The 18,623-nt window shown below is 45.0% G+C and overlaps 1 protein-coding gene across 4 annotated transcripts in view; it reads left to right on the forward strand.

The window, feature by feature from the left end:
• Window positions 1-18,623, forward strand: part of TDRD9 (tudor domain containing 9) — a 116,872-nt gene that overhangs the window by 97,050 nt on the left and 1,199 nt on the right. For all 4 annotated transcript variants that reach the window (XM_083433700.1, XM_083433699.1, XM_083433701.1 and 1 more), the window contains 14 exons: window positions 1,754-1,870; window positions 2,437-2,544; window positions 2,720-2,820; window positions 3,824-3,997; window positions 4,988-5,099; window positions 5,741-5,953; window positions 7,270-7,359; window positions 7,543-7,803; window positions 9,407-9,562; window positions 10,397-10,467; window positions 13,834-13,943; window positions 14,113-14,209; window positions 15,897-16,035; window positions 16,535-16,653. In XM_083433700.1, the coding sequence (XP_083289826.1) occupies window positions 1,754-1,870; window positions 2,437-2,544; window positions 2,720-2,820; window positions 3,824-3,997; window positions 4,988-5,099; window positions 5,741-5,953; window positions 7,270-7,359; window positions 7,543-7,803; window positions 9,407-9,562; window positions 10,397-10,467; window positions 13,834-13,943; window positions 14,113-14,209; window positions 15,897-16,035; window positions 16,535-16,653 (1,868 nt within the window). The remainder of the gene's footprint in view (window positions 1-1,753; window positions 1,871-2,436; window positions 2,545-2,719; window positions 2,821-3,823; window positions 3,998-4,987; window positions 5,100-5,740; window positions 5,954-7,269; window positions 7,360-7,542; window positions 7,804-9,406; window positions 9,563-10,396; window positions 10,468-13,833; window positions 13,944-14,112; window positions 14,210-15,896; window positions 16,036-16,534; window positions 16,654-18,623) is intronic.

The raw sequence follows: 18,623 nt of genomic DNA on the forward strand, positions 1-18,623 counted from the left end.
TAACTTAGCAAAACTGTTCAGATTTCCTGCTGCAAACAACGGACAAAGGCCACTAATGAGTGTGCTTGAATCCCGGTGCTTGGTTACTAAGGTTACCCCAGCACTTAATGGAAATTGTTTATCCCCTCTTGAACGTAACGGGTTGCACCCTGAAAGAGGAAATAATGGGGAACCTTCATTGGCAGGGACATGCCTTTCCTCCGCTCTGAGTTTAATTGGGAACATTGCTCCAAGCAAACAAGCCCTTTGATCCAACACACAGGAACGCAGTGGAACTTCTCAGTGCAGCTTTGCAGCAAGAAGTCGCAGCGTTTAATGTGGGACTTGGAGCGTACCCTCTCACGATGAATTGTTCTTGTGGCAAAGCAGTTTTGTGTCTTGGCCTGCCGCAGTTTTTAGACCAACGTGCTACTCCAAAATTGCAAATCATTTGTAAAAATATATTTTAAAATAATTTCACTGCTCCCCATGCTGGCAGCAGCAGGAACGCAACTCTCCTGTTGGTGGGAAAGGCACTGTTTTTAACACCAAGATGACTTTAACACCAAGATGACGTTTCCGAGCACAATTCAAAGTGTTGGTGCTGACCTTTAAAGCCCTAAACGGCCTCGGCCCAGTATACCTGAAGGAGCGTCTCCACCCCCATCGTTCTGCCCGGACGCTGAGGTCCAGTGCTGAGAGTCTCCTGCTGGTTCCCTCATTGCGAGAAGCAAAGCTACAGGGAACCAGGCAGAGGGCCTTCTCGGTAGTGGCGCCCGCCCTGTGGAATGCCCTCCCATCAGATGTCAAAGCGATAAACAACTACCTGACATTCAGAAGACATCTTAAGGCAGCCCTGTTCAGGGAAGTTTTTAATGTGTGACATTTTAGTGTATTTTTGGTCTCTGTGGAAGCCACCCAGAGTGGCTGGGGAAACCCAACCAGATGGGCGGGGTACAAATAAATAATAATAATAATAATAATAATAATAATTGGGTGCGACATTTTTCTGGGACAAGTAATAAGCGTGGCGGCTGAGAGGAGTTGTGTTGCTGCTGGCAAGTGCGACACTGACGTGAAGCTCAAAATAAAAGCTGTATGAAGCTGTTGCAACCGCTGCTGCTTAAGGCAAGAAGCTAATTTCAGTTCAGTTCCTCCCTTGAGAAGCGCATGGCCTGCAAAAAGGTCTGCAATACTTGTGGGCCATTTTGGTGCCATCCTATTAAAGACATATGTTCCTAGCAAAGGGCTTCTCCCTCCTTCAGCTTCTAGGATTCCCTTGTTCATACGATGCTGCTATCCTTCCATCTTACAGCAAACTCAAATGGTGAAAGCCAATAAAAATGGTGCCAGAAAAATAAGGCCAGAGAGGGGTATCGGCATGTTTGGGGAAACCCTAAGGCTAGGGTTGTTAAATTGGGTTGTGGCTGACCGGAACTCTGTTTTTAGGATGTGGAGATAAACTACAATGTTTTTCCCCCTACCAATATTAATTTAGCTTTTGGCCTAGGCCTTTGGTGCCTATGGCATAAATAGATAAGAAATCCTCTTCTAGTGTTCTGCTGTTACATTCATTGTATTACGTTTGGCATATATTTTATACTTGCATTTTCTGTGAGCTGTTTATAAATTTTAAAAATAAAATTGTGAGGTGTGGGTTTGTTTGTTTGTTTTTGCAGGGTGCAGAAGAGAGGGAGATGTTTTGCCTTAATGAAATTTCCTTTTGATGGTCTTGGGATGTATTGTGCTTAATATCCAGATGTAATTTTTTTAGGTGGCTGAGTTGTATGAGGAGCTGAAAAAGAGAATGGGCGTGTTCAACATGGAGGTCAACCCTCACCCCCCTGCTATGGATCAAGACCATGTGTATAAGCAGCGATTCATTTTGCAGGTGAGATGTCTGGATGTACGAGAGATGCTTTTCTAGATATACATACGTAATATACATATGTAAAATAAAACTTTTTTAAAAAATTGCACGACAAAACAACCATTTCCACATAAATCACAACAAAATCGAAAATAAATATACAAAAAGCCACCAGCAACAACCCTCCGCCAACAAACCCTTCCAAAGCACTCCAGCCCAAGATTCTGTTTAGCAGCCTCAGCTTTTGTAGCTGGAGTCAATCAGGCCAATTGGAAAAATGCCTGCAAGGCAGGCAGCAGGTCTTCCAGACTCTTCAGCAGCTTCAGCTTTTGTAGCTGGAGTCAGTCAGAGCCCCACACACCCGAGTCCCCATGAAAATCTGTGAGACTTAAAAATAAATGCTTGGTTTCAAAGTGGAACCTCTTTTACTCTTACTGCAAATTGCATTTACGCATCTGCAAACACATTTGCAAGCCCCACGAAACGTGTCATTGCATGTGTCATTGCAGTGTGACACGTGTCATTGCAGTGTGTCAAATGGCTTACTCCACCTCTCCTGAGGCAGTTAACTTTTCCTTCTTCCTTAGGTTGTAATGGCTGGGGCTTTTTATCCGAATTATTTTACTTTGGCGGAACATGATGAAGAAATTGCCGTCCGGGAGATGTCGGGCAAAGATCCCAAAACAACTATAATGGTACAGCTAAACTAAGTTTTGACTCTGCCTTGTGAAGCCATGTTGAAGTGTCCTGTCCCTCTTCCCAAATACTGTTGTTTTAATAGTCACATTTCTCATATATAATATTTATATATATATATCACACAGCATTGTTGTTTTTGACCTATCTGAAGGCATACATTTTCCTTAACAGTTGAAGAACATTCCCCCGTACGGCTTCCTCTACCATAAGCAACTGCAGTCCCTGTTCAGACAGTGTGGCCAAGTGAAATCTATTTCCTATCATGGGACCAAGTAAGGGAACTTCCATTTTTAACATGGGCATAATTCATTCTCCAAACAATAAAATAAAATAAAATAAAAATTCCTTCTAGTAGCACCTTGGAGACCAACTAAGTTAGTTATTGGTATAAGCTTTTGTGTGCATGTCCACTTCTTCAGATACGAAAGCTCATACCAATAACTAACTTAGTTGGTCTCTAAGGTGCTACTGGAAGGAATTTTTAAATTTTATTTTATTTTATTTATTTTGTTTTGTTTCGGCTACGGCAGACCAACACAGCTACCTACCTATAACTATAATTCATTCTGGTTTTGCTAATCATGGGCAGGGCAGAACGTTTTCTCTTTTGTGCATTTTTAATATTGCTACCCTGGGATAAATATTTCAAAAGGGCTGTATATACCGTATTTTTTGCTCTATAAGACTCACTTTTTCCCTCCTAAAAAGTAAGGGGAAATGTGTGTGCGTCTTATGGAGCAAATGCAGGCTGCGCAGCTATCCCAGAAGCCAGAACAGCAAGAGGGATTGCTGCTTTCACTGTGCAGCGACCCCTCTTGCTGTTCTGGCTTCTGAGATTCAGAATATTTTTTTTCTTGTTTTCCTCCTCCAAAAACTAGGTGTGTCTTGTGTTCTGGTGCGTCTTATAGAGCGAAAAATACGGTAAATACCTAGCGTAAAAAGATTGCCTACACGTTTTCAAAGGTATCTTCGCAGTCATAAGGGTTTGAAATGTTCTGGGTTTGTGTGCCTGTCATATATAACTGAAAGTACTTGGCAGTTATTCTGAATGATTTCTGTACGATTTTACACACATTTTACTTGCCAAGCAAAACTAAATTATATTAATTTTTCCAAAATATCTTTTGAATCTCTAAGTCACATTACAACTTTCTGGCAGCCTTCATTTTTGGAATTTGAACGTTGAAAAATTCAACACGCCCTACCACCTTAGTATTTTCTTCGTTCTAACCTACAGAACGTACTTTATTTTTACTTTGCATTTTCTCCCTGTAGAGCCTTTGTAGAATTTTCCCGGAATCCAACCGAATGCTTTAAAACACTTTCTGCCGTATACATGGCCCTTAAGATGTCACAGCTGCGGACTCCATTGGAGCTGAATATACATTCCCCAGAGGAGATTGAAGGGAAAATGGATGGAGGACCAAACATGCTGGCGCGGAGTTCACAGTATGATGCAGATTCATTAGTTTTCAAATTAATGCAAATTCTCATGAGCCTTTTTTGCATAAATTTATTCTGTTGGCAAATAAACAGGGACAGGAGCAGTGAGTTAAAGCCGCGCTGCACAGTGTGAATTCTGTTCCGCTCATACTTTGGGTTCAGAAACTTCGTGAGACAAAGCAAACATAATCCTGAAATCTGAACAATAAAGAAAAGAACAAGTTATTCTGGGTGCCTGAAGTGTCGAGGAAGTAGGGGAAGGGGAGAGTGGTTTACATTTTCTAGGAACATGCTCTATTTCTTTTTTAAAAATGTATTAGTATTTAGATTTACAAAATATTGAAGAGAAACCTATGAAAAGGAAAGATGCGTAATCATTCACGTCTATGTAAACATAGCAGTTGAAAATTTCCGCGTTGTGATTGCAGCTGGTAATGCTATCCTAGCCAGGCTTTGCAAACCAGCTGTTTCGAACTTGGTTTCGAGCTCTGGTTTAGAACTAACCATGGTTGACATTTAAAATCAGCCTAGATGCCACACTGCACCATGGTTAGCTCTGAAAATGGAACAGAGGCATTATTATTATTAGGTGATTGGCCAAGTGTATGAACAACATTTTCAATGTATTTAAAAAGAATCATCTTTGTTCAACTCCAGTAGATGCTCCAGCCTTAAAAAGCCAAGTGTTTTGCTCGAGGGGAGCATGTGGTTTTGTTATGTTGAGGGCTAATCTGGCCTTGCCCATGAGAGGAGAAGAGATCGTTTCAGGGTTGCTGGTTACTTAAACCAGTGATGGGGAACCTGTGGCTCTGCAGATGTTGTTGGACTACAGCTCCCATCAGCCCAACCAGCATGACCTGTGGAGAGGGATGATGGGAGTCGTAGTCTTCCGTTCTGGCTAGGCCAGTTGCTATAAACATTTTAATTGAGGGAGCAGTCTGCAGAAGGTAGCAATGAGTGATTTCTGTTCTGTTTGCGCTTCACATTTCTTTTTAGAGTGAATGTGGACTTTCAGAAGCACACGGTGTCTCCCATGGAGAAGTTCAGTAGTCCTTTGGAAAAACTGCAGACCATCAGCAGCCTTGATTTATCTATCAACGTCACAGAGGTACGAATGCCATAAAACTATACTGCAGCAGTTAGTGCACATTCAGAGTCTAGGTCATATTATTGCTGCCAGAACCACTCCCATGTCCTCTTTGCACTTTTTATTCCCCGCAATCATTGGTTGAGGTCTCCTCATTTCTGCTGGCAACTGTAAGTGCTCATGAAAGCATTTCAGTGTGCAGCTGTCCTAATACACACATTTTTTTGCGAGCTGTTTTATGCTCCTCGTTATGGAATGGCCAAGGCAGCAGGGAGCTCAGTGCAAGCTTAGCATCATGAGCATGGGATTAGCTGTGCCCGCACTGTGCCAAGCTACCCATTGCCTCGCCAGCCATGTGCAAAGCCAGGCAAGGAACGCTGCCCTGTCAGCTGCTGCTGCTGGGCAGGTTTACATTAAAAAGCGGACTCAGCCAAATTTCTTCACCCACCCCTACCTTTAAAAGCCATTAATGGTGGCTTCCCATTTCTCACGTAGTGAGAAACTTCAGTTAACTGTTGCCTCTTTGCTGGCTTTCGTGTTTCTGCAAAGGGAGTAGCAACACAGCTGGCTGGATATCCTGGATGATTAAGTAAGAATTTGACCACACAGTCAATACCTATCTATCTATTTATCTATCTATCTATTCCCTTCCCTCTCTTCAGGTGGTCGAAGTTGGGCACTTTTGGGGTTACAGAATTGACGAGAAAAATATGTCTGTGCTCAACAACGTGTCTGCTGAGATCAACCAGCTACACCTGACCCCTCTGCTAGTCCGTCCCTATCCAGATTTGGTGTGCTTGGCACCCTTTACTGAGTGGGAAGACGAGAGATACTACAGAGCCCAAGTCTTATATGTATCCGGAGAGAATGCAGAGGTACATATTTTTTTAAAAGCATCATTGTGTTTGCAGTTTAATTCAAACCCAAGGAAGCACACACAGCTCTGAATCAACTCTGAGGGCTCTAGAAAACGGGGGAAGGGCAGGATTGGCAAATGCTGGGAGAGAGTGATCGGAGGGGTTAGAAAATGCTAAAATATATTAAATATATAGGGCAGACTCTTTCATGTTGGCAAATTGGGCTGACTTTGCATGGCTGTTTTAGGAAATTGCATCCTTGGGAATCTAGTAAGCTTCCTTAAGCTGCAGTAGTCAACATGGGGCTGTCCAGTTGTTGTTGGACTCCAACTCCCATCAGCCCCGGCCTTCATGGCCCGGTGGTCAGGGATCTAGAGGGCACCGTGATGACTGCCCTTGCCATATGGAGTTAGACCATTGTTCTGTCTTCAGAGTTTCAGGCACGAGTGCTTCCTATGTCTGCCTAGAGAAGTTAGGGATTGAACCCGGAATCTTTTGCCTACAAAGGTTACGCTGTCACACCAAGCTGTTCTCCACGGTGCGTTGTCTGCCCTGGTGACACCTGCACTTGTTCAGTGAGCCACTGGTGTGCCGGGTACTCACAATATGCAGATTGGCACCTCACCTCTGCTCTGTGCTCCCTGACCACTTCAAAACATTCCTGCCATTGTTTCATAAAGTAAAGGTAAAGGTACCCCTGCCCGTATGGGCCAGTCTTGACAGACTCTAGGGTTGTGCGCCCATCTCACTCAAAGAGGCCAAGGGCCAGCGCTGTCCGAAGACACTTCCGGGTCACGTGGCCAGCGTGACATCGCTGCTCTAACGAGCCAGAGCCGCACACGGAAACACCGTTTACCTTCCCGCTAGTAAGCGGTCCCTATTTATCTACTTGCACTTTGACGTGCTTTCGAACTGCTAGGTTGGCAGGCGCTGGGACCGAACAGCGGGAGCGCACCCCGCTGCGGGGATTCGAACCGCCGACCTTTTGATCGGCAAGCCCTAGGCACTGAGGCTTTAACCCACAGCGCCACCCGCGTCCCTCACCCTCGCCATTGTTTCATAGTGGGGGAGAAATGGCGCCCAGCCTCATTGTTGCACACAAATCACTTCGCCCTTAGATCAGCTGCTGCTGCATCTGCAAGCTTCCCCATGGTCATTTTAAGCAAAGGGGGCACCGGCTGAAATGACTGCCTTAGCCATAAAATTTCACGTGATGCAATAACGGGCCTAATTTTTGCACCAGGAGGCTCCTCTGAATTTGTAAGCCAATTTTCTTCTCTGCTTTGGAAATAATTGCCAGTCCTTCTATTCATTACTGTTGTTTTACCATCCAGGTTTTCTATGTAGATTATGGCAACAGATCAAAAGTAGCTTTGGGACACTTGCGAGAGATTCCAAGCCATCTCCGAGAGCTTCCGTTCCAGGTAATGCTCCTTTTTGTTCTAAGAATCACGGAACCGTGCTACGTGTTTTGGAGGGAGGAGTGTGTGTGTTAAATAACTATTATTATTGCTATTCTTATTGTTATTAATCAGTTCAAACTTTTCCAGGGCCAAAAGTGCATATATTCGTGTTTGGCGGGTTTGTTTGTTTGTGTTTTGGTGTAGGCTCTGGAATTCAAGCTGCGCAGAATGCGGCCTTCTGCCCAGTCCCTTGTATGTGGAGAGCAGTGGAGTCACGCTGCAAGCCAGAGCTTTGCTTCCTTGGTCAGCGGCTGTGCTCTGCTGGTGAAGGTCTTCTCGATTGTGCACAGCATCCTGCTTGTTGATGTGCTTCGGTACTCTGGGCTTTTGGACATTGTGAACGTCCGTGATATACTCATTCAGGAAGGCCATGCCGAACTGGCGGAAGACTCCTATGAATCCAAAGTGCGTTCTCTTGTTCCTTCTCAAAGTCTTGGCATTTTAGGGTTTTTTGAAGCTGTGAGAGCAGGGGGGATTGAAGGCAAGGCATTGCAGGCTTAACCTCTGTCGTGCTGTTAGTTCTGATGTCAGTGGAGCCGCAGGAGAACGGTTTTCCTGGACAGCTCTGCACAGGGCTCAGGCTGGAGAGCAGAACTGGGACGTCGCTTCAGCACCAGCAGTACCTCAGACCAAGCCATAATAATAATAATTATAATTATAATAATAATTTATTTATACCCTGCCCATCTGGCCGAGTTTCCCCAGCCACTCTGGGCGGCTTCCAATCGAGTGTTAAAAAACAATACAGCATTAAATATTAAAAACGGGGCTGCCTTCAGATGTCTTTTAAAGATAAGATAGCTGCTTATTTCCTTCACATCTGAAGGGAGGGCGTTCCACAGAGAGGGCGTCACTACCAAGAAGGCCCTCTGTCTGGTTCCCTGTAACCTCACTTCTCGCAATGAGGAAACTGCCAGAAGCCCCTCAGCGCTGGATCTCAGTGTCCGGGCTGAATGATGGGGGTGGAGACGCTCCTTCAGGTATACAGGACCGAGGCCATTTAGGGCTTTAAAGGTCAGCACCAACACTTTGAATTGTGCTTAGAAACGTACTGGGAGCCAATGCAGATCTCTCAGGACCGGTGTTATGTGGTCCCGGTGGCCACTCCCAGTCACCAGTCTAGCTGCCGCATTAAATACAAGTTACACCTCCTGCATCACAGGGGGTCGAAGCAGATAGATGGTGACCATGGTGGCCCCTCGTAACTCTGATTTTGTTATTCTGTCCTAGCAACTGGCTCCACCTTTGCTGAAAGGAGCCCCACCCTCCTTTTTAGCACTTATTGACTCCAATGCAGCAGGGGATGTTATGGTTGTGTTACGGCTTCTGAACTGGAGTCTACTGCCTCAGGCCATGGGTTGACAGGGACTGCAGACACATCTTGTGGTGCTTCTGAGAGAGAGCCAGTGTGGTGTAGTGGTTAAGAGCGGTAGTCTTGTAATCTGGGGAACCGGGTTCGCGTCTCTGCTCCTCCACATGCAGCTGCTGGGTGACCTTGGGCTAGTCACACTTCTCTGAAGTCTCTCAGCCCCACTCACCTCACAGAGTGTTTGTTGTGAGGGAGGAAGGGAAAAGGAGATTGTTAGCTGCTTTGAGACTCCTGAAGGGGAGTGAAAGGCGGGATATCAAATCCAGACTCTTCTTCTTCTTCTTCTTCTTCTTCTTCTGGGACTGGCTCTGAGGGCTATCCACTCTCCCACTCAGTGTTATACCCTGAAGAAGGGGAGTCTGGCCCCAGGCTCAACTCCCAACAAAGCAAAGCTTAAGTCAGGCACACCCAACCTGCAGCCCTCCAGATGTTTTGGCCTACAACTCCCATGATCCCTAGCTAACAGGACCAGTGGTCAGGGATGAAGGGAACTGTAGTCCAAAACATCTGGAGGGCCAAAGGTTGGGGATGCCTGGCTTAAGTACAGTTCTCATGCCCCGTGTAGTATAACTAAGTCTCTTTCCTCCCTCTGCCCCCGCCCAATAACTCTCAAAATGTTTTCTTTTGAATTTCCGTTAGATCAGCCACGAAAATCTTAAAGAGCTGTTTTCAAAGCCAGAAGAAAGGAAGAGGGATGCTTCTCTCCAGAGGAGCTCAAGTGAAGAGGAGAATCGCTTGATTGAAATGCTCTTGGAGAACGCCTCTGCCAATAGGTTTAGTGCGCCAAACTGCAAGGTAAGCTTAAGAGGCACAGTCATTACTTTCCCCTGCTTTCAGAGTGGCGTACTGTGGGTGCCCTGAAGGACGTAATGCAGCCTTTCCATCCAAGTATCTATTAATACCAGGTTTCTTCATCACTGAAACCACGTGGCTGGTGAAGGTTACTTTGGGGGTGGGAGATCGCTCCATCTCTACAGAAACGTGTGAGAGCAGCTGAGCGAAATAACAAAACGCACAATGTTCATGTAAACTTGCGATTTTGTGCAAGCCGTTTTTATGCTTTGGGTTTTCCGGAGCTCTAAGAGGCTGCATTGACGGTACTGGCAAACCATGGTTTAGTGTGTAGGAGAAGGAACTGGAGCAATTTTCACGCTCCCCGCAAAGAGGATTTTGTTTCAGTGACATCTTGTATGCCATCCACACTTGACAAAGTGTGGTTAGTCTTCACTGTTTGCTTGTTGAAACCAAGCCAACGTCAAGTCATAGTTTTAAGAAGCTGGATTGATTCAATAAACCTTAGTTAAATTTAACTACGTTTAAGGAATGGATGGCACACTTAACTGTGGTTAATCTCAAGCAGAGTCTTTCAGTCTTTTGGTGGCTGTGCTGGAAGAAGCGGGTGTGTGAGCCCCAGGCTCACAGTGGCTCATCCTTGCACCTCTAATCCATGGTTTGATGTTACTCATGAACTGATTTTAAGGGGTTGGGGTGGGGGGGCGTTATTTTGACGCTTCCATATTTACCCTTCCTACCCCAAAACATGAGCCACACTTTACTACCATAAGAAGAAAATCCGAAATGGACTAATTTGGTTGTTTTATGTTCTGCTCTAATTTTTTTCTTCCTAAGGCAAGGCTTATTGGCCCATACAACCCCTACTGCCTGAAATTCAGCAGCATGACCAGAATCTCCAGATTTAGGTAGGATGGCATGTTACTGTGCTTTCTTCAAGGTCACTCCGTGACATTCTGGCTGAACTGGACTTCTCATTGATGTCCTTCCGGGTCATGTACAAAATTGTGTCCCCTGGTTCTCATAATTTTTATTAGGGCTGCCTCTAAATTTGAAGAACGTATAATCAATTAATTGAAATTAATTAATTTGCCACATCTGCATAAGCCTGACCTTCATTGAAGTAGTATTTCTGGAGAAAAAGGCATACTTGCTTTGGTATTTAGGTTATTTAATTCTGCATTCCTGCCCTAATAAGCCCCGCCCCAGCAGTTTTGCAAGAAGAACCAAACCAAAAATGATTATTAAGTAACAAAATAAGGTAAAACTAAAACTTTAAAATCCAACAAAGCAGAGTTAAAAGCTTCAATAATTCATTAAAATCCATGCATAATAAGAACATTTGCAGTGCTCACCTAAAACAGCATCGGGGATGGGGCTAGTCTCACCTTCCTTTGGGAGAAAATCCCAAAACTGACATGTATTCGTCGTAACCAGAGCCAATTCAGTTTTTCTGCAGTTTGGCTTCTTCCAGCTGTGACGTTATCATCTCACCTTCCACTTACAGCCAGAATTTTACACATTTTTTTGGTCGTACTATTGCCATGTTCCATTATGTGATTTCACACCAGTTATTTCATGTGTTCCGTATTTGCATTTCCTGATGTAGTTCTTTGTTGCGGTTAATTAAGACCCAGAGCCCAATTGTACCTGATTTCACAATATTTAAGTATTTTAATGTTAACAGTGGACAGCCGTTCTCTGCATCTCTCTGACCCTCCCCCCCTAAACACCCCTCCTCACTCAAGCACCTAATCTCATTTAGACAACTGCAGTGCATTAAGGGCTCATGCGATTAAATTATTATTTACTTGGTCCCAACCTGAGTAGCAGTTTACAGGTCTGAGCTTGTATTTTACATGCATTTTTTCAAGGTGTGCAGGTATTTTGTGCTTCTGGAGTTTTGCTTCTTCACAGGGTGGGTGGGTTTGTGTGTAAGTGAATAACCTCAGGTCTAAGAACACACTCCCTCTATTTTTCTAAGTAAACCAACTAAGTAGGAAGAGCAAAGGTTTTCCTGAGGGTTTTCTCACACCTTGACACCTCCCTCTTCCAAAGCAAATAGATTACCTGCCCCCTGCAAGGTTCTAAACCCTGAGCTTCATGATGTTCCCGGAAAAATCCGAGGGCTCCCTTGGACAAAAGTAAAGACACCAACCAGAGTAAATTGGAGCAAATCAGCAGCCTGTAGGCTTGGCCTTTATTGAACTGCTGCAACAGGGTGTTCCCCTCACTTGCAGGAGAGAGGAAAGACACAGAAAATGGTGTGCAAGACCTTATAAAAACTTTTGAAATTCCCATCCTCTAGGTCAAGCCCACCCCCAGAAACATCATGCATACATTACAGAAAGGAGGGGTTGAGGGAGGAGTTGTGGTGGTAACCTGAGTGTCCTGTCACCTGGCTGGTTCCCTTCTCCCCCTCCCCATGAGTCATTTTCTGAAGACAAAAGGTAGTCGCAGTTTCCTGCCCCCTGAGGGAAATCTGATCATGCTGAATCCACTCCCATATGCAAGTTCTTTGTGATTTTGATTGTCTTCTGTCTGGGATCATCAGGGTTGGCATAGCAACTGGGCAGGGCTCCTGTGGATGTGCTGGGATGGTGATGGGATTATGGCGCCCTGTATCAAACCTTCCCCATTTTGTAGTCTTTCCTTCATGGAGTAAAATAAAAGAGGAACAGTGCAAATCCGATGTATGGTTGATTTTCTATGAATTTATAACAGAAGTGTAGCGTATGTAGTGTGTGAGTGTGAAGTTTGTACAAACTGAATGATGGGGGGGTGGTGGTTCCTGCTACAATGACAACAGCCAGGAAATGTTAAGCAAAGCACAAAGCAACATGTCAGAAAATAGGACATTAAGCACGTATAATCTGCTAACCTTTTTAAAAAACAACAACAGCAACACGCTGTTCTGAACGCATGGGCAGAAGGAATTACTGTATCTGCTTAGTGTGGAATTCTCTTAACATTGTAGCTGCAAAGAAGCCTTTATCGCACATTCCTACCAGCAAAAGTTCCTACGATAGGGCCAACGAAGATGATCTCTTCCATCTAGGCAGATTCACACGGTGGTCTTTCAGACAATAATTGCTATTATTTATTACATTTCTATTCCATCCATCTTCCCCAAAATGCTCTGGGGGGAGCATCAAACACCAACATGTTTAAAAAAGACAATTAAAATGGACATAAAACATGTTTAAAATAACTAAAAATATTTTTTTTAAAAAAAAATCTCATCCAGCCTATTTTGAAGGTTGGCATGACCAGTATCTTTCAGCCATCAAATGCCTGGGAAACAGGAATGTTTTTAAGTTTCCCCTAAAAATGAATAATGAAGGAAATGGGTGCATCTCACCAGGGAAGGTATCCCACAAATGGAGAAATGCCACCAAGAAGGTCCTGTTATGGGGAAACAACAGCTAGGCAGCCTTAATTGATGGCAACACCATATTGCAGCCCTAAGCTGTTAAGATACTGGCGTAACATTAAATATCCCTAGCATTTTGCCACCAGCTGGAGGTTCCAAACACTCCTATAGGATAGCCGCAGGTAGAACGCATTGTGGTAATCTAATCATAGGTCACCCAGGCACATACAGCTGTGCTCAGATGTGCCTTTTCTAGCAAGGGATGGTGCACAGATGCCACAGTAGGAACTGTCTTGAAGAGAAGCCCTTTTCTCCGTGGGGAAGACTGAAGAATGATGCCCCCTGGCAGCAGTAGTTCTATGTAAATGCTTGTACATAAAAGACGATGATGATTTACAACACATACAAAAGTGGCTTTAAAGCTGGCATAGGCAAACTCGGCCCTCCAGAAGTTTTGGGACTACAACTCCCATCATCCCTAGCTAACAGGACCAGTGGTCAGGGATGATGGGAATTGTAGTCTCAAAACATCTGGAAGGCTGAGTTTGCCTATGCCTGCTTCAGAGGGGGGGGGGGAGAGAAAAAAATGAAAGCAATAAACCCCCAAAGGATATAGTACATTGCCATAACAATCATTATCAATTGACGATTGCAATTTTCGACCTACTATATTTGGTATAAATGAGTTTCAAATTGCATTATACTTGTCCATGCAAAAGAAGAGAAAAGAAAAGATGTTTGATAGAACCCTTTTAGTAGGAAAGGTGTTGAAGAGAATAATTTTGCTAATTAGTCAGTGACAATTTCACGACATTGGATTTCTTCTGCTTCATATTAGGAATTCTGGGCAAGGCTGGCATTTAAACGAACTGAATTGCTTTTCTCTCTCCCTCCCCTCTAGAGCAGTCTTAGTGGAGAAGGAGAGTGTGAACTCTGTGGTGGTGGTTGATGCCCCTGAAGACTCGTTTCAACAGATGCTGGTTGCTGCCTCTGTGACAGTAAATGCAACAGGTAAGTGGTGTACCATTCCTGGGTGAATAGAGCATTGATAAAGAGCTGATCGATCACTTGTGCCTGTACTGTAGTTCTGTTACCACTGGATCTTACATTTGCAAAATTATTGCATTCTTTAAAATGACCAAATAGTATTATCATTGCTACTGTTGTTTTCTGATAACAGGATCCACAATGTTGCTCAGGGAGACATCTCTGATGCCTCATATTCCAGGCCTTCCAGCACTGCTGGCCATGCTGTTTGCTCCTGTGATAGATCTCAGGTATGTGCACATTTCTAAACAAGAGCATCACAGTCAACTTAAACGCTTGTGCTGCTTCCTTTATAGTTCCCTGATAGAATGTATAACACTCTTTCCAAAGGCTTCATGTTGTGTGACATAAAATGCAGTCCCCCACTGTAATGGTTCTAGGGGTTGCTCGTGCGTAAGTTGCCGTTACTCCTGGCTAGGTTGCCTGGTTGAACCCTTTATGTCTGGACAGCCTCAAGTTCCGTGGCTGCCTCAGTCGCTGGCAGAATCCGTCAGTGGGCGTTTCTTAAACCTCTTCCAGCATAGAAGCTGTTTGACGCCCAGTCTCCTCCATCTTTGCCTGCGCGGAAGTTTTCTGCGCAAGGTGGGTGTGGGCAACGGAGCACTCGTGCCCTCTCTGCTGGTCTCTGGCGAAGAGTCCTGGAGCCACCTCTCCAATTCCCCCATCTGCCCCCCTTCTCCACTGGTGTTACGCTGATTTCCTTCCCCAGCGGATGGGCTACCTCTCTCCCTACTGGGACCCTCTCCACCATCCCTCTGGAGCCTCCTCTCCGCTTCCAGCTCCGATGGCAGTTCCCTGACACCCACACTGATAGTAAACATTGATCTTTTTTTCAAATCCAGGGCTATGCTTACTGCCAGGCCTGTGCATATTTAAAGTAATTAATTTCAAATGTTGCCGAATTTAAAAGCTTGTAACCTGCCAGATTTGAAGTTCAGAAGGTGATACTGAAAATTTGCTATCCCTGAGAATCATTTTTCTGTAAAGAAAGAGGTGAAAAGAGTCTGTGGGTAGGGTTTGCCCAAATCACAGAAGCTCAGGCGCAAAGGGATCAGGAGGGACAGGATTTCAAGAAATCTGATCACAGTAATCCCTAGAGCATGGCTTACTGTGAATGAACATGCTGCTGAATCGTTCTTGTCTAGGTCCTCCTTTCCTTGAGTTTCGGGCAATAAACCACGAGTGTGCTTACTGTGAAGGGATGCGGGTGGTGCTGTGGGTTAAACCACAGAGCCTAGGGTTTGCCAATCAGACAGTCAGCGGTTCGAATCCCTGTGACGGGGTGAGCTCCCGTTGCTAGGTCCCTGCTCCTGCCAACCTAGCAGTTCGAAAGCACGTCAAAGTGCAAGTAGATAAATAGGTACTGCTCCGGTGGGAAGGTAAACGGCGTTTCCATGTGCTGCTCTGGTTTGCCAGAAGCGGCTTAGTCGTGCTGGCCACTTGACCCGGAAGCTGTATGCCATCTCCCTTGGCCAATAAAGCGAGATGAGCGCCGCAACCCCAGAGTCGTCCGCGACTGGACCTAATGGTCAGGGGTCCCTTTACCTTTACCTGTGCTTACTGTGAGGTGTGAATCAGCACTCATGGTTTGTCTCTCTCCAGACAAACCATAGTGGTAAGCCAAGGTTTGCTCCTGGCCTATGGATCATGGGTCATTTGGGGGAAAACAACCAAGCTTGTTGCTCTTGGAGTGAAATGGGAGCAATCCAGCATGCCTACAACACTGCTCATTCATGCTTTATGGTTTACAGTTACATACAAACAGGGCCATTGTGTGCAGACAAGCGGTATTTGGTTATGATGTCATATAAAGTTTCTGCACTTGTTTATTTTAATATACCACTCCTCATCTGAGGATCACAGGCCAGTTTACTGTATAAATGACTTGGTCGTTAAAAAGCTTGTTGCTCTCATTAGGGTTGATGAAAACAGGAACAGATACATTGGTGTCCTTTGTGGCTTGGGATGGAACTACTCGCTGGGAGTCCCCATCCTCTCTGACCACGACATGGAGTTTATGTTTGATGTGAAAATTGATGCAGATGACATAACCCAGGTAAATTCCGCACCAGTTCATCCCATTCATGCTGCTCCCCCCCCCGGTTTCTTGGAAGTGAACCCAACTGCCTTGGCTGGCTTATGTGCAATGAGATTGAACCACATCTTGGGAAATAATCCTGTATTTGGGTAGACGATTAAGCTAACAAATTCTTTTAACAGATCTGGTTTAAAAGTGTTTCAGTTTGAATCAGAAAAGTAGTTTCATCAAAAGCTCAACTACAGTGGTACTTCGGGTTACATACGCTTCAGCTTATTGACTCCGCTAACCCAGAAATAGTACCTCGGGTTAAGAACTTTGCTTCAGGATGAGAACTGAAATCATGCTCCGTCGGCAGCAAGAAGCCCCATTAGCTAAAGTGGTGCTTCAGGTTAAGAACAGTTTCAGGTTAAGAACGGACCTCCGGAACGAATTAAGTACTTAACCCGAAGTAGCACTGTATTCAACCAGGCGCCATCTCTGCTGCCTTCAAAAAATGACCCTCTTTTATTCACAGATAAACATTATAAGGATCGCCATTAACAAGCTGGTCTCAGATGGTCCAAACGGCCTGATGCATTTTGGTCAAGAGAGAATTGCCCAGTTGCAGGATTCCACTCGCCAGAAGCTTTTAGGGTAAATTACCTCCTTTTTTTGCCATAAGAAGTTGCATTCATTCTTATAGCACACAGCAGGAGAGAGAGTGCATTACAAATCTGAAGAAGCGCTAACTCAGCTTTCCCTAGCCTGGTGCCTTCCAGATGTTTAGAACTCCCACCAGCCCCATCCAGCATGGCCATGGATCAGGGATGATGGGAGCTGTGGTTTCAAACATCTGGTGGGCACCAGGTTAGAGAAGGCCGGGCACAAATGTTAACAATCCTGGAGAAGCGAAAGAACCTAAATGTATCATTATGTATTCGGGCCACTCGTGCATCTGCAGTTTTAAGTTAATTGTATTTACCATATGTCATCACTACTTAACGGGAAACTCTGCGTTTGAAAAACATGTCTAGACAGAATGAATTAAAACGTATCACTGCCGTACTTTGCACAGCTCAGGGAGACAGGAGATGGCAGGCGGGGAGTCTGTAGTAATCGAGTTGTCACACACGACAAAACATTCCCAAAATAGCTAGGATTAGATCTGCATAGACAAATTCGGGCGCATGCACGTGTATGCACTCGGCTGATGCAAACATTGGCACTGGGAGATCAACTTAAATTATGATGTTTTAAATGCTTGCCTTGTCAAAATACTCCTAATAAATTAGCTCAGCCAGGGCTTGAATTAGAAAGGGGCAGGGGGAGCTGCTGGCCTTCTTAGCTTGTCCTCCTAATGAAGGTTAGGAGGGGGGCAGGATATGGCTACAGTTGGGGAATGTTGGAAGTGGGCTTTCTGGCTTTCATTAAGGGCCCCTTTAACGCCTCCCCTTCCGATAATTAGGGCACCAGATTCTGTGTGACGCTGAATTTTTTTCCTGAGCAGCTTCCCAACAAAGTAAGGTTGGCAACTGGTGGGCCCTGGAATCTCCATCCAGCCCTCTGTGTAGCCTCTGCCTGCCCCCCTGCTGGGGACCTCAGCTACTACCCCTCCCCTTGCAAGGCAAAAACACGATTAGAGGCCTGTTGAGCTTCATTCACACCATACATACATGCATATACAGTGATGCCTCACAAGACGAAAAGAATCCGTTCCGTGAGTCTCTTCGTCTTGCGGTTTTTTTCGTCTTGCGAAGCAAGGCCATTAGCGGATTAGCGCTATTAGCGCTATTAGCGGTTTAAGGGCTATTAGCGGCTATTAAGGGATTAGCGGCTATTAAGGGATTAGCGGCTATTAAGGGATTAGTGGACCAGCTGATAAGCGGCTTAGCAACAGCTGATAAGCGGCTTAGCTAACAGCTGTTAAGCGGCTTAGGGGCTGGGGGAAAAGGGGGAGAGGGAAAAAACCCCCGCAGAACTCGCAAGACATTTTCGTCTTGCAAAGCAAGCCCATAGCAAATTCGTTTTGCGAAGCACCTCCAAAACGGAAAACCCTTTCGTCTAGCGGGTTTTCCGTCTTGCGAGGCATTCGTCTTGCGGGGCACCACTGTACATATATAAAGCGGTCTTACACCACTTTAGTAGTTTTGACTTTCCCCATAAAGAATCTTGGGAACTGTAGTTTGGCACTGTAGAACTACAGTTCCCAGGATTCTGTTGGTGTACTACGCTGGGCTTTGTAACCAACTTGGGAAAACACCAGGCAGCTGTGTTCTTCCCCCCCTCAAGCGCCTCTCGGGATGATCCATCAGTCCTCTGTCCCGATGCGCTTCTGCAACACATATCCGAAGATACGCGCACACAATACAGTAGCAGAGTCCAAGCAGAAACTAGGCATAGAAGTGTAGATTCTCAGCTAATTTATTATGTACACGATCAGGTGTTACAGAACAAAGGAAACATGTCTCCTCTCCACTTCTTCTCCGAGAGAGAACAGCAAATGCAAAAATACAACAGTAACGGAACAGTGTAACTGAACTTCCGTTCCCATGATTCCAGTAGTATGGAATGTTAACACAGACATGTGATGAAAACAATCACACATCAGCAGTGGAGAGAATGAA

The sequence above is a fragment of the Podarcis tiliguerta genome, assembly GCF_965153285.1.
Source record: "Podarcis tiliguerta genome assembly, chromosome: 1".
Classification (NCBI taxonomy): Eukaryota; Metazoa; Chordata; class Lepidosauria; order Squamata; family Lacertidae; genus Podarcis; species Podarcis tiliguerta.